The 15,241-nt window shown below is 45.6% G+C and overlaps 1 protein-coding gene across 3 annotated transcripts in view; it reads right to left on the minus strand.

Annotated features, from left to right (window-relative positions):
- PIK3CD (phosphatidylinositol-4,5-bisphosphate 3-kinase catalytic subunit delta) overlaps window positions 1–15,241 on the minus strand; it is a 39,152-nt gene continuing 23,911 nt past the window's right edge. For 2 of the 3 annotated variants that reach the window (XM_061600731.1, XM_061600732.1), the window contains 12 exons: window positions 13,980–14,147; window positions 11,982–12,103; window positions 10,597–10,740; window positions 9,567–9,666; window positions 9,288–9,466; window positions 8,884–8,993; window positions 8,005–8,083; window positions 5,543–5,710; window positions 4,378–4,501; window positions 3,566–3,711; window positions 1,621–1,753; window positions 1–902 (listed from right to left, as the gene is read on the minus strand). In XM_061600731.1, the coding sequence (XP_061456715.1) occupies window positions 765–902; window positions 1,621–1,753; window positions 3,566–3,711; window positions 4,378–4,501; window positions 5,543–5,710; window positions 8,005–8,083; window positions 8,884–8,993; window positions 9,288–9,466; window positions 9,567–9,666; window positions 10,597–10,740; window positions 11,982–12,103; window positions 13,980–14,147 (1,611 nt within the window). In that variant the 3' untranslated portion in view covers window positions 1–764. The remainder of the gene's footprint in view (window positions 903–1,620; window positions 1,754–3,565; window positions 3,712–4,377; window positions 4,502–5,542; window positions 5,711–8,004; window positions 8,084–8,883; window positions 8,994–9,287; window positions 9,467–9,566; window positions 9,667–10,596; window positions 10,741–11,981; window positions 12,104–13,979; window positions 14,148–15,241) is intronic. The other variant, XM_061600729.1, reaches the window with a different exon arrangement.

A 15,241-nucleotide genomic window follows, 5' to 3' on the forward strand; every position in this document is an offset into this window, starting at 1 on the left:
GACAAGCACCTGAAATTATATGTAAACTTTTTGTTTTTTACACAACTTTATAAATGCATTTCTTTGGCTTCAACTCCACATGGGAACAAAACAGTACAGAATCAGCTTCTAGGTAGTACCTCAAGACTTTTTTCTTTAGTCATTGGCTAAGTATACATTAAACAAAAAATAATTATTACAGTGACTATCCAGTACTTGCAAGGTTTGATCTTCACTACAACCCTGCAGGTTAGCATCTTGGCAGTCATTGTCACCTGTGGCTTTATAGAAGTGCAGTTGTGTGTTACAACAAGAAGAAGAAAACAAAAGGCACCATACCAAATCCTCCCTTTTTTTCCATTTAAAGAGCCCAGCTCTTTTTAGGTATGGGATTTCTTTGCACTACAAAAATCTGTTCAGCCAGTGAACAAGTTAAAGTATATCTAGCACAGTTGCTTTATCAGTATAAAATAACACAATACACAAACCATACACATACACACCTTTGAAAGTCATCCTTGAAAAGTACAGTTGAGTCCCCCGCTGGCCCAGTCCTTGCTCTGAGAAGGGAACAATCCAAGCCTGAACTTGTGGAGTGTCCCGGTGAGAACATCATCCTGTAGTCCGTGAGTGGGAGCACACACAAGATGTTGTGCACGAGCAGAAGCTTTCAGCAGGAAAACACTCAAGCGGTCACCTGAACAGCCAAGGAGGAAGTAAACCTGGTTGTGGATTGTTCCATTTGAAGTGGAGGAAGAGAAGAAGGCACTAAGAGATAGACAGACCTACTGCCGGTTATCCTTGGAGACGTTGTGGGCCAGCCAATTCACTTTGGTTTTCCAGCTCTCCCGGAGAGCTTCATTAAACTTGAGTTGGAAGTGTTTTCTCGCCTCTTCATCAGTCTTCCCCAATGCCAACGAGTCCTAAGTAAAGAAGAGGAAAAGGGACTAAAATTATAATGGGATTTCTTACTTTTCCTTAATCATAAGGCCCCATAAGGTTACAGCAGTTTAAAATTCAGTATTAAAAACAGTTTGAAACAAATCATGCTCCCAGGAATAGGGGTGGGTCCTAAAAATTTGTATCTCAGGGATCAAAAAGGTGCATCTTCAGCATACGACAAAAGCTAATAAAGGTGCCAGATGCAATTCTGTGGGGAGTTCCACAACTTCAGGGCTGCCCCAGAAAATTCCCTCTCCCAGGCCCCGCCACCAGTCCAAGCTTACGAGGGCGGTGGAACTACCAAGAGGGTTCCCCTTTGCTGATCTTTACATCCAAGAGGGTTTTGCAGGGAAGGTGGCAGCCTTTCAGACAGCTGGGACCTATGATGTTTAGGGCTTTAAACACGAAGCGGCAACCACTGCAGCTGTTTTTCAATACGAATTCTAAATGGAACCCCAGCCAGTAATCTGGCTGGTGCATTTTGGACAAGTTGAAGTTGTCTTTAGTGACACCCCTGCATAAAGTGTATTGCAATAATCCAATTCAGATAACACGTCTAAGAGGATGTTGGCAACCTTCCGGTTCCACTTGATTTGATCTCGGAACATGTGAAATTAATGGAGAAGGGAGTTTGCCTAATCTAGGGACAGGTGCATGGCTTAACTTCAACGCTTCCGTGAAACTCACTAGATCTCTCACCTTGAGATACTGGATGTCTTTGGAGCAGCTCAGCTCGGGCAGGCCAGCAGCTTTCATCAGTGCAAAGAGGTGCAGGAAGAGGAGGCCGTGGCAGCGGAGGATCATGTAGGCCTTTTCACAGTACTCTCTGAATCTGTTCAAGAGGAAAAGAGGCGAGACAGACGTGAGCAGAAGAAGGCGAATCAGGATTTTCAGGAACTCTGGCAAGGCTATATTCTGCAATGTGGATCAATTCTGCAACTGGTTGGGAGAGGGAAGGCCTGGCTTTCATGTCCAATTCGGTACCTGGAAGCTGCAGACGCAGTTGTACCTGCAGCACAGCAACAGCTGGGGCATATATGGGGCCTTGCAGACCTGCAGTACAGCCCCACTGCAAGGGCCGACCTCATGTACATTTGTTTACACATAGGGTGTGAAATATATTTACTATAAATAATAACACATATATATACACACACGCACATACGTAATTAAATGTATATCCTGCCATTCCTCCCAGAAAGAGCCCATGATAGCCCTACTCAGAGTAGTCTCGCTGAAATTAATGGACCTAAGTTAGGCGTGCCCATTCATTTCAGTGGGTGGAATCCAATGTAGTGTTAACTCTCTCTTGTGCACTCATCCCTTCTCCCCCCCTCCCCTCAAAAGAGCCTCCTAATCTGTTCTGGGATTTCCCCAACCTTCCAGAGCACATTTGGAGAGGGTGCTGGGCACATGTATGGAGCGGGAGGCAAGTTCCACTGCACACACAGAAATCCTTGCGCTGATGGAAGAAGAAAGTCTGACACTGCCCCACAGATCTACGCTGAGCACAATTACCATTAAACACAACTCTCTAGACATGTAAGAGAGCCAGTGTGGAGTACAAAGCCCTATGCAGCTTAGGACCAGGACACCTGAAAGATCGTCTTACCCCTGTATACCCAGTTGATCACTGCACGCTGCAGGTGAGGTTCTCCTGCAGATGTCATCTTATCAGGAGGTCCTTTCCATACAACATGGGAAGCAGACCTTTAGTGTCGTGGCACCTACCCTTTGGAATTCCCTCCCCTTAAATATTAGACACAGAGAGCCAGTGTGATGTAGTGGTCAGAGTGTTGGACTACGACCTGGGAGACCAGGGTTTAAATCCCCACACAGTCATGAAGCTCACTGGGTGGCCTTGGGCCAGTCCTTGCCTCTCAGCCTCAGAGGAAGGCAATAGTAAACCACTTCTGAATACCACTTATCATGAAAACCCTATTCATAGGGTCGCCATAAGTAAGAAATATTAGACAGGCGCCATCTCTGTTATCTTTTTGGTGTTTATTGAAGACCTTCCACTTTCAACAAGCCTTTTAAGTAGAGACCGTATCCCAGTCTGCATCTGTGTTGGAATTGCGTTTTAACATGGTCTTTGCAAGAGTGATACCAACCAGTGATGTAAGGGTAAATTAAGGAGCTCAGAGAGCCAGTGTGGCATAGTGGTTAGTGTGCTGGACTACGACCTGGGAGACCAGGGTTTGATTCCTCACACAGCCCTGAAGCTCACTGGGTGACCTTTGCCCACTCACTGCCTCTCAGCCTCAGAGGGACGCAATGGTAAACCCCCTCTGAATACCACTTACCACGAAAACCCTGTTCATAGGGTCGCCATGAGTCGGGATCAACCTGAAGGCAGTCCATTTCCATTATCATGTACATATATGCATACATATCTATATATACACGTACACACAAAGCACGCACAGACTCACATATGTAATATATGCATGCACACACACACTTTTAATGCATGACACATATTTTATACCCCATCCCTCTGCCCTGTTTTTCACTCGCCAGCCCTTCTGCCCTTGGAAACAAAATAAAGCCCTCAATTTCCTGTTAAGCCCCAGCCGTGGGTGAGGTCCAACCCGAGGCAATCTGGACCAACTTTCAAAAACTTAGCAGAGCTTGTTTTTACCGTTCAAACTTCTCACTGTTGTTCGTTTTTCCTTGCTGGATCACGTGAACAAAGTCGTACGTCAAGATGAAAGGCACCCGCTCGCGATTGATCCCAAACTTGGTCTTGAAGTTCCCCAGGAAGTGGCCAAAATCAATGTGAAAGAGCTGGGAACAAAGAGGGCAGGGGAGAGAGAAAGAGGGAGACAGTTCAGGCTTCCAACGGCAAGTCTGGCAACACCCTTGCAAAGCCTTAGAAGCTCTAGCCGCAGAAGGGGCTGTTGGCACTATCCTAAAATAAGGATTATTCTGCACCAAGAAACGATGACAGATAAATCGTGCAACGTTTGTAATGGATTCTGCTTTTTTTAAAAACTCTTTTTGTGGTTTTTATGCTAGTTCCAATCATCATGGGGAAGAGTAAGCTATTGCTGGCCTGCAACTCCCCTTAACCCTAACTGGTACAGCCAATTGTTAGGGATGATGGGAGTTAAATCTGAAAAGCCCACAGGCTTCCCCGTCCCTGCAACGCGCAGGGCACAGAAGCCTCTATTCTCAAGTCTCTGCAGGCCTTATAATTCTCATTTGTTTCTGGGAGATCAGTAAAAGTTTACGTGTGCATGTGTAGCATGGGTTAAAAGAGGGTTGGAGCTAGACCAGGAAGACTTGAGTTTCAAATCCCCACGGCTTGGCACAGAAGCACACTGGATGATCTTGGGTTATCCCTAAACTACCTCGCAGGGTCGCTGTGAGGATAAAAAAAATGGGAAGGGGGGCAAAATTAAGCAGCTATACCACTTTGAGCCATGGAAAGGCTAACCAAGCTGCGTGTACCTGGCCGTTCTCTCGGATCATGATGTTGTCACTGTGGCGGTCCCCGATGCCCAGGACATAGGTGGCCACACAGTATCCAGCGCAGGAGAGTGTGAATTCTTCAATGGCTCGCTCCAGCGCATCACTATGCAAGAGGAAGAAAAAATAGAGCGCACCCTCACAAGGCAATTTAACAATGGAGAGGGCCACACATGAGGAAAGCAAGCAAGACCAGCTTCTCCATGGCTGTGCAGACACCCTACATCATTTAAAGTTCATGGCTTCCCCCAGAGAATCCTGGGAACTATAGTTTGTTAAGGGTGCTGGCAATTGCAGCTCTGTCAGCTGGTAAATTACAGTTCCCAGGATTCTTTGGAGGGAAGCCATGGACTTTAAATGCATGGTGCATTCACAGCCCTGCTGTCACAGTCCAAATTACAGAACGCCGTCCCTTCAAGGATCCGTTGGACATTTTTATTTATCCAGGCATTTGGGCATTAATAGTGGCCTTGCAGTCTTCTCCTGGTGCCCACAAAGCCTCTGAGCCCAGATCCCCCTCCTACACCCTTGGTCATGAAGTGGTGAGGGCATTTGAAAAATGCATAGGGCTGAAGGAGGAAGTTGGAAGAGTGACGCTCTTTCCCACTTCCTCTTTCAGCTCTATGTACTTTCCAGGGTTCAGTTTAATTGAATTGCGACCTGCCAGAGGGAGTGGCACCGACAGCACTCACTCAGAAATCCCAGATGTGACCAGATGTCTTAAAATCACTGGCAAACCCTGATCTATTGGAAAGCGATGGATTTTGAACCCTCGCTGAACTGCACTGATTCTTTATTTATGGTTGCTGTTCTTATTTGTTCTAAAAATGCAGGATTGAAACAGAGTAGACCCACCGACGTTAATGGACATGACATAATTTGGGTGCATTAACCAGTGGGCCTACTCTGCATAAGAATTAGTCGGATACTGTGGGTTGTGTCCACCCAAGTCCCACTCAAAGTAGACTCATTGACATTAATGGCTTTAAGTGAGTTTTGCCCATTAACTTCAGTGGGTTTACTTTCAGTAGGACGAACACTGCATACAAGCCGATGGTTATGCATATATTATTTGATATTGTTCCTGCTCTGGGATTTAACTTTAATCGGGCATGGGCTAAAAGTACCCTAAATAGATAAAACTTACCCTGGGTTCTTGGATTTCAGCCAATTCAACAGGGCATCCTTATTGAAGGCAGCAGTGGCCGCCATGTTGCTCTTGTTGAGCTGGATGTTGGCGATGGTGTCTGAGTCCATGACCACTTCTATCAGGCCGGTCTTCTCTCCCGTGGAAAGGCAGCCATATGGGGTCATCCTTAAAGAGGGTGAGAGTAGAGAGGTGCACATCAAAAATCTGGGTGGTTGAGATCTGGAACGAGCGGGGAAGAGGCTGCTAGCTCAAGTGGGCTAGAGGCAGGTACGTGGTCAAAAAAACAGGAAGGGGGTTAAGTTCTTAAAAGTTACAAGCAAGGCCTGGAGGAAGGTGCATCATCAAAGCCAGGCTGCGGGTCAATATCAGGTGAAGAGAGCAGGAACTTGGGCCCTAGAGATGACTTCCTGAGACTGAGGAGCAAGCCTGCGGCGAGATCTTTTATTGGCCCTACTGAACAGGGGGAAACTCAGAGGAAGGCAATGGTAACCACCTCTGAATACCTCTTACCACGAAAACCCTATGAACAGAGTATCCAAAATGCAACATGAGATAGTGCTGGAAGATGAGACCCCCAGGTCAAAAGGCACTCACCGAGCTACTGGGGAAGAACAACAGACAAGTACGAGTAGCGCTGTGACTAATGACGCAGCTGGGTCAAAGCCAAAAGGAAGCCCAGAGGCTGATGCGCACAGATGCGGAAGGAGAGTCCAGAGTTGTACGACACACACAATAGGAACATGGAATGTGAGAAGCATGAACCAGGGAAAGTTAGAAATTGTCAAGCAAGAAATGGAGCATATCAACATTACAACACTTGGTGTGAGTGAATTAAAATGGACGGGAATGGGACATTTTCAATCAGGCAACTACAAAATATTTTATGCAGGAAATGAGAAATTAAGAAGAAATGGGGTTGCTTTAATAGTGAGAAGCGATGTAGCAAAAGCAATTAGGAGCTACAACGCAAGGTCTGAGCAAGTGATATCAATGAGATTAAATGGGAAACCTATTAACATAACCATTATCCAAGTCTACGCTCCAACGGCAAAAGCAGAAGAAGAGGAATTGGAGAGATTTTACACAGAAGTACAGGAAGAAATTGATCACACACCAAAACAAGATGTCCTGATAATCATGGGGGATTGGAATGCAAAAGTAGGGAACAGAGAAGAACTAGGAATTGTGGGGAAATGGGGCTTAAGAGACAGAAATGATGCAGGAGAAAGACTTACTGAATTCTGTGAAGCCAATGATTTGTTTCTTGCAAACACATTTTTTGAGCAACCGAAAAGGTGACTGTACACATGGACATCACCAAGTGGTCAATATAGGAATCAAATTGATTATCAGAAGATGGAGCAGTTCCATACTTTCTGCAAAAACAAGACCAGGAGCAGACTGCGGTACAGATCATGAACTGGTTGTATCGAAAATCAGAGTAAAGCTAAAGAAGAACAAAGCAATCATAATGCCAAAATACAATTTAAATAAGAATATAAAGAATATAAAGATCAAATAAGGAACAGGTTTGAGGCTTTCAACTTAGTTGACAGAGAACCAGAAAAACTATGGAGCGAAGTCAGAGACATCAGGGAAGAATGCAAAAAGACAATACCTCTAGTTAAAAAGAGAGAAAGACCTCAATGGATGACTGAAGAAACTCTTAAAATGGTTAAAGAGAGAAGGAAAGCAAAAGCAAAAGGAGGTAGAAACACAGTCAGAACCCTAAATGCAACAATACAATGACTAGTACATAGGGACAACAGAACTATTACAACACTTGTATAGAAATAGAAGAGGACAACAAAATGGGAAGAACAAGAGCCCTATTCCAAAAGATTAGAGAAAAGAAAGGGAAATTTAAACCAAGAGTAGGCAGGGGAACACACTGACTGACCGAGATGAAATAAAAGGAAGATGGAAACAATACACTGAAGAACTCTATAAAAGAGATGCCAGGATGACAGATTCATTTATGGAGGAACCGTATGATGAAGAACCAGAAATTTTAGAATGTGAGGTGAAAGCTGCTCTTAAAATACTTGGAAGAAACAAATCACCAGGAACAGATGGCATACCAATAGAGTTGCTACAAGCTACTGAGACTGAATCTGTCCAAATTTTGACAAAAATTTGTCAAGAAATATGGGAAACGAAACAATGCTCCATAGACTGGAAGCGTTCAATATACATCCCAATTCCAAAGAAATGGGATCAAACTATTGCCTTAATTATCTCATGCAGGTAAAGTAACGCTCAAGTTTCTACAACAAAGGCTCTTACCATATATGGAGCAAGAAATGCCAGATCTCTCGGCCTAACCAACCTCACAGGGTTGTTGTGAGGATAACATTGGCGGGGGGGGTAGAAGAGAGAACTATGTATGCTGCCTTGAGCTCCTTGCAGAAAAGATGGGATAAAAACATGACGATAATAATTCTTTCACAAAACTTCACCTGAGATCTAGCCCCTCTTTCTTCCACAGGATATCCATGAGCTGGATCATCTGCAGGGTCAACATATCCTGACGAAGATCTGAAAAATGGAGGAAGATTCCTTCCTTTCACTGTTTATCTCACCATTTCTCTCCAACGTCCTCTCATTTCATCACAGACTATGCCGATAAGACTATTTGCCTTCATGTGTTCTTCATATGGCCACAAGGGGGCACTACAGACTTGTGAGTTATTCATTCTAGCATTTCTGAGTGTAGATACATGTGCTTGCTTAAGGGCTTCAAAGATTACATGAGAAAAGTTGGAGTGTCAGAGTGGCTAAGAGACCAAAATGAGAGCCAGGGTGGAAGTGCCAGATTGCAACTCTTCTACAAGAAGCCTGTGGCCCTCCAGATGTTGTTGGACTCCAATTCCCATAAGCTCCAGCCAGCATGGCCAATGGTCAGGGATGATGGGAGAAATAATCCATTCCAGTTGCATCTGGGAGGGTCACAGGTCCCCCTGGTTCCTGAACTAAAGGCTCCAGGGAACTGGAAGCACCACCCAGAAAGGAGGCTGCCTGCTGTGTCTCTGCATGAGTGGCTGCTCTGGCTTTTATTAAGCCTGATTAAAACAGGGCTGGGGAACATCTGTGACTCTCCAGAAGTTGGTGGACTCCAACTCCCAGCAGTCAGGGATGACGGGAGCTTCAGTCCAGCAACGGGGGGCCAGAGCTTCTCCATCTCTGGTGGGCTAGTCAATTAAAAGCAATAAAAGCTTTAGAGCAATAGTAAGAGCCCTAATAATGATCACGACCACTGTTCCTGGGAGAGGCATCCATCGGGCCAAAGAGACTGTTTTATCCTTTACACTGCCAGAAGCTGGCAGGTGCCTCTTTACCGTCGCCATTTTTGAAGATGATCCCGACATTGGTGCCTCCAATCTCTTCGTTATTAAACACGATCCACAGGGGCTTCATCTTCGAATCCATGAAAGTGCAGAACTCCACACTAGAAAAAGGACCCCAGCATAAAGATAAGAGCAAAACCTCCAGCTGCCTGCAGAAGCTTGCGCGTTAAGAAGGAGCGCAACAGGCCTTCTCTGGACCATTCTGAGCACAGGTCCAAGGTAGCCCCTGCTACGTCAGGGACAGGGAGCCTCTTTTGGCCCAAGAGATGCATTCCTTTCTAAGCAGGCTTCCCAGGGCCACATGCCAGCGGTGGGCAGGGACAGAGAAAGAAGCCTGGAGGGCTCCTTTCGACCACCCGGCCCAGAGATTCCCAACCACTACCCTGCGTCTTTACCTGACTTTTGCCAGAATGATGCTGGGGTTCAAAGGAGACTGGAGGTTGGAGAGGGCCTCCAGGTAAGTCTCTTGCCGTATGCAGGTGTGCATAAACTCCTTGGTTTGAGGCTTGGGGTTCTTGAGGGCACTCAGTTTGACGATGTCGTTCAAGGCCTTCATCTTGTTGAGGGCCTCGCTCTGGATCGGGAGGCAGAATGGAAAAGGGAAGCCGCTCAAATTTTATCCCTTGTCACAAGGTGACGAGAGAGCCACCCCTTTGGACGACCCGGCTGCTTACCTGCTGCATCAGAGCTTTCATATGGTGGTTACTCCCCCTGCAGTAAGCCTCCAAGATCAGGCCAAACCTTAAGGCGACTGAGGGGACGTGCATTTCTGATCTGGGGGGGGGGGAGGAAGTGAACTTTTAGTAATAATGATGATGTGATAATAAGGATAAAGTGATAATGATTATGAGGATTTTTTTAAATAACCACCACCCTTCACCCAAAATGGATTTCAGTGCAACGTGTACAACCAACAAACTATAATGAAAGAAAAACATCCTAACGCTAAAAACCATTTCAAGGTACTGTTTGTCTTTATGACATCTTTATTGTGCATTTTATATCTGTTTTGCTTTTATGTACGACATTTAAAAATGCAAATGATATAAATGTTTCAAATACATAAACAGCAAAAACAAAAAACAAAAAAAAAACAGACAGCAGACAAATGTAATCCCTTCAAAACACCCGAAGGGAAATTAACTTGGGGCCAAAAAGATTGGAATGCCAAGGCCACTGAAGTCTCTCTGTTGTTTGGGTTGGGAGAACGGGATGTGCTCCACAGTCAGGGAGCCACCACAGAAAAAGGCCCTGCCCTTTGTTCAAGCATAAACACATTTCGGCAACTGACAGCAGTTGGAGATGTCCGATGAAAGGCCTAAGGGCAACCTTAGAAGGAATTACTCCTTCTTGTTCTTTTATTATTAATTGGATTTCCTTCCCACCCTTTCTCAAGGTTCCAGGGTGGATTATGACCACATAAAAATACAGTATTAAAATTGGTTAACACAGTTTGGGTTCCAAGACAAAAACAACAATAGTAGCAATAGTAGTAATAATGATGACGATGATATTATCAGCAGCAGCAGCAGCAGCAGCAGCAGCAAGCAAGCGGAGGAGATTTTCATTGGGACCTCAGTGCGAGGAGTGGGGGCAGAACAAATTCAACCCTTTCCTTCCCTGTCACAGCCTGGATGAAAATACCACAGCTGTGCTTAGTTTTCAGCACCGTATTGTGACCGCATGTAAAAAGCTCTTCCTTACCTGAGGTGCCAGAAGAGAAAGTGCCCTATCTTGCGATTGGATAAGGCTCTGTCCAACAGGAACTTGGCTAATTCACAGTCTAAATATGATTCGTACTTCAGCACCTGAACCAGCTGCAGAAGGTACTGGAACAATTCGGCATCTCTGTGGCAAGAGAGGCGGAGGCGTTATTTCCAACCCACAAACTATAGAGCAATGAGTTAGCACAGCGCAGGTCTATTTTAGCCAGCAAACCTGCGTCTTCCTTCCCATTGTTGGAACTCCCTTACCTATTTTTATTCCGCCCCCACCTTTTTTTTCTTTTCTTTAACAGCAGTGGCTGGCGCTCATTGGGACTAGTGGGGCAGGAAGCCGGGAGCCCAAGAGTAGGCGAAGCCAGAACCACTGATTGGCTGAGTCACAGCCAATGATGGGCACAGCCAATTCATTCTAGCTTTTGCTCCCATCCTCTTCCTCCCTGTTGACTTCCACAAGAGCAGCACGGAGACTGAGGAGGAGGGAGCTGGCAGGCAAGGCCACCCTCTGGACTGGTTGTTAGTAAAAAAGCAGGCAGGTGAGGGCTGGCTGAGGACAGACTCAGGTTGATGGGACAGTGACCCATTTGCCCTGAATGGACTAGCTTTCACTGCAACCCTCCGCCCCCCCCCCCGAAAAAAAAACTTCAACCGGTCTTAAGGTAACAACTAATGAATTAGTAAAATAATAAACTGGTTGTTATTGATATTATTTTGTTTTCTTTTATCCTGTCCTTCTGCAAAAGGTTTAGGGGCAGTGTGTATGAAGTTCCCTTGGCCACCACCCCACGTTTCTGGGGGGGGGGGAGGCACCTTTGTTCTGCTGTTCTTGATGCCTACCAAAAACCTATTTGTTTAGGCAAGTCTACCTAGACCTTTAAATTTATTGTGTACGTTTGTTTATGAATTCTGATAATTTTATCTGTTTTAGTAATTTTATTATGCCTATTGTTATTCAAGTCTGTTGCTCTTATTGCTGTTTTTAACAAATATTTTATGCCATTTTCTGTAGACTGCTTAGAGATAGATAGGTTTGTATCCAATTAAGCCCTGCACAGAGTAAACCCACTGACATTACTGGGCCTAAATTAGTTACGTCCATTCATTTTCAGTGGGTCTACTCTAACTTTGGCTACAACCCTCTTTTTTGTTGTTATTAAGCAGTAATCAGCCTTTCCCAACCTCTGGGTCTCCAGATGTTGCTGGACTGCAGCTCCCATCAGCCCCAGCCAGCATGGCCAATGGCCAGGAATTATGGGGACTGTAGTCCGGCAACATCTGTGGACTCAAAGGTTGAAAGCGGCTGCAGTACCTTAATCCTGCCAAATAAATAAAAATCAAGCAACTCTGGGGTGCTTGCATTTTACTTACGTCAACTTCTTCAGCGAGTTGATCGTGAAGGAGCCCACGTAGCGATCAGGGAAGCTGAAATCCAACAGCTCTAAGGTGTTGAGGATAGGCAGCTCTGGCCAGGACTGCAGCAAGTGGATCATCTGCAAAGATGTTTTTGAAGAAAGATTAACAAACTGGAGCGTGTCCACAGGAGGGCAGCCAGGAAGCCAAGGTGTCTGGAAACCCAGGTCCAGGGGTGGGAAATATGTTTTCAGCCTGAGGGCCACATTCACTTCGGGGGGAGCACATGGGGGGTTGGCGGGGCCAGATGCAAAAGTGTAACTGTTACCTTTGTACAGTAGGATTAGTTCTACGCACACTTACACACCCCTACCTCTCTATCTTCCTTCCACAGGCAAGCATGATCAGAGTTCAACATTCCGGCCAAGCAAAAATACTCAGGGTGTGTAGTAGGGCCAGTGAGGGGTGTATTGCCTGGAGAGAGTTCCAAGGACCAGGTAGAGAGGCCTGGAGAGCCAGATTCAGCCCCCGGGCCTGAGCCCCCCCCATCTCTGCCCAAATCTTATGAGGAACGGCTGAAGGAGTTGTGAAATGAGCAAGACTCTTGTGGCGAGGTGGCCAGAGCTGCTGAAAAGACTCCATTTAAAAGCCTTCCTAGCTGCTGCAGTAAAGCACACTAGCTCAGGCACACTCCTGGACACCTCGCCCCGAAGGACCCCCTTGGCCCTTTCCCAGAGCGAGTGAGCCAGAGAGGTAGTGGCAGAGAAACTGCAAAGGTTGCAGCTAAATGCGTCAACAGGTTACCTGAAAGGCGGCGTGGCCCTGTATAGACTTGTGCAATCACTTAGATCATGTGGGGAAATCCTGCAGCCTACAGACTATCAAAGGGAGGTGATCCGGGAAAAGGGGGCATTTTCTGCTGTTGCCCCTGCACTGTGGAAGGCCTTTCCCTCTGCTATATGTGCAGCAGCAGCTCTCAGTTGCTCCAGGCACCTTGCAAACACGTACCTTTTTCTCCAGGCATTCATTTATTTATTTGTAAAAGAAAACATTTGGATGCTGCGATTTCATTTCAAATAATTCAGAGCTGTTTATACCAATTGTGTGTACATACACACACCACAAAAACACATAAAATTTAAAATTACAGCTCATCAGCTAACTATTACAAAAAAAAATTTTGTTAACTGCCTGCAGAAGCCTTCCCTGACCCATGAGATTGGACCCAGTTTTATGTGTCTGAATCCTCTGAATTCCTGTTCTGTTGCTTTTTCTAGTGCAGCTGTTTTATTGGTTTTAGGGTGTGTTAATGATATTGGGTTGTATCCAGCTAAGTCCTACTCAGAGCAGACCCACTGAAAATTAAAAAATCTTAAGTTCGTTCTGCCCAGTTACCTCAAAGGGTCTATTCCGCGTAGGATCAGCATTGACTTCTACAACTTTTGATTGCTTTTGTATTGTACGCTGCTAAGTATTGTTTAAAAATATCAAAACAGTTTATAAATGCCTTTAATTAAATAGCAAACAAAGAAGGGGGCGGAAGAAAAACAAATTTACTGAGGGAGCAGGAAGAGGAGGAAGAGCGAGGGGGCAGCAAAGAAGAAAATGGTGTCAATAGTGCAATGTCACCAAGAGAAGGATTTATTATTAATTTACTTTATTAAAGTTATATCCCACCCTTCCTCCCAGAAGGAGCCCCTTTAGTGTGGGGGGGGGCAGTGGGAAGAGGAGGATGGGGGCAGCAACAGACCTGCCCCCCACCTCAGGCAACGCAATCCCTCGTGCCAAGGATGGACGATGGCACTCTTTTTGGCTTAAAGCTGTTGGGCGTTAACAAAAAACCTGTTCCTCCTAGCCGGGCTGTGTATGTTCTGCATTATTCTCCATTTGCAGATTTAAGACTCGACTAAAAAGCAAGCTTCTAGAATTCAAGATGGGAAGATCGCCTTCAATGTGTGTGCGTGACATCGGACGGCTTGTGCCCACCCCTGGATGCCAAGCAAGACCAACCCTCACCTGAGCGACATCTTCGTGCTTATTCCACTTGGTTACGACCAGCAGCTTCGCCAGAGCGCTTGGGTACTGGTCCCGGATGTGATGCCTCATCTTCCACACAAGGTCTTTCTCGTGCTCATAGAGTTCGGTGTGAGATCTGCGTTCCAGGATCTCCTTCAGCTGTGTTTTCTATGCCGAGATGTAGGAACAACAGGCAAACATGTCAGTTTTCTTTCCACCTCTCCTTTTTCCAGTTTAAGCTTGGTTCTCCACATCAGTTAGTGGTTTTTTAAAAAAAATAAAGTCCTCATGAAAATTCTTCCGCAATTTAGTGCAAATTTCTCCTAATGTACACGTTTTTAGCAAAGCAGCTTCCCATCATAGAATGCATTTCTGTAAGTCGTTTTCACTCGCATATATGCATTTTGGTACACAAAACGTGGCTGTGAAACCTTACTGTAAAATTCAAAGTGTGAATTTCAAAGGATGGCTGTGTTTTAGTTCTCCACTGCTTCGGAAAGTGCGAATTTAGTAACATTGTCTTGACAAGCAAATTGAATTGAATTTCTTCCCCATCTCTACAAGAGCACATAAGGGAAAGAGGTTGCTACCTGTCAAAAACAGGAGAGTGCCTATTTTAGATATTTTATGCCACCTCTTGGCCTAGCAGTGAATTCTGACCTTTATCCAGTTTGGACTTTAATACTAAAGGTAATGATTATGGTTCTTTTGATGGCATCAGATCTAGCAGGGCACTTGATGTGGCCTCAGTCATCCACAGAGCACACTGGGAAAGTCACCCTCTTTTAGCCTAAGCTACCTCACAGGGTTGTTGTTAGGATCCAACAGGATAATCCCCATTTATGCACTTGCCACACTGGAGCTCCCTGGAAGAACGGCTGGGGTCAGGGGGATGCTGGAGTTTTGTTAATCAACTAAACTATTTCCTGCCCCTAGATGAATCAGAGCTACTCGCTCCTATTTTTATTTTATTTGATATTGATTATTACATTTCTATCTCAGCTTTCCCCCAAGGAGCTCAAGTTAGTGTACGTGGTTCTCCTCCCTCCCCACTGTATCCTCACAACAACCCTGCAAGGTAGGTTAGGTTGAGACTGTGACTGGGCCAAGGTCACCCAGCGAGCCTCATGGCCAAGCGGGGATTTGAACCCTGGTCTCCCGGGTCCTGGGCCGACACGCTAACCGCTGATTATGCCGCACTGCCTATTTGCATAGCCCTACCCCCAGCATCTGTTTCTTGGTCACAGTGGAGCGTGACGGGA

This window comes from Rhineura floridana, chromosome 18, assembly GCF_030035675.1.
Source record: "Rhineura floridana isolate rRhiFlo1 chromosome 18, rRhiFlo1.hap2, whole genome shotgun sequence".
In the NCBI taxonomy this organism is placed as follows: domain Eukaryota; kingdom Metazoa; phylum Chordata; class Lepidosauria; order Squamata; family Rhineuridae; genus Rhineura; species Rhineura floridana.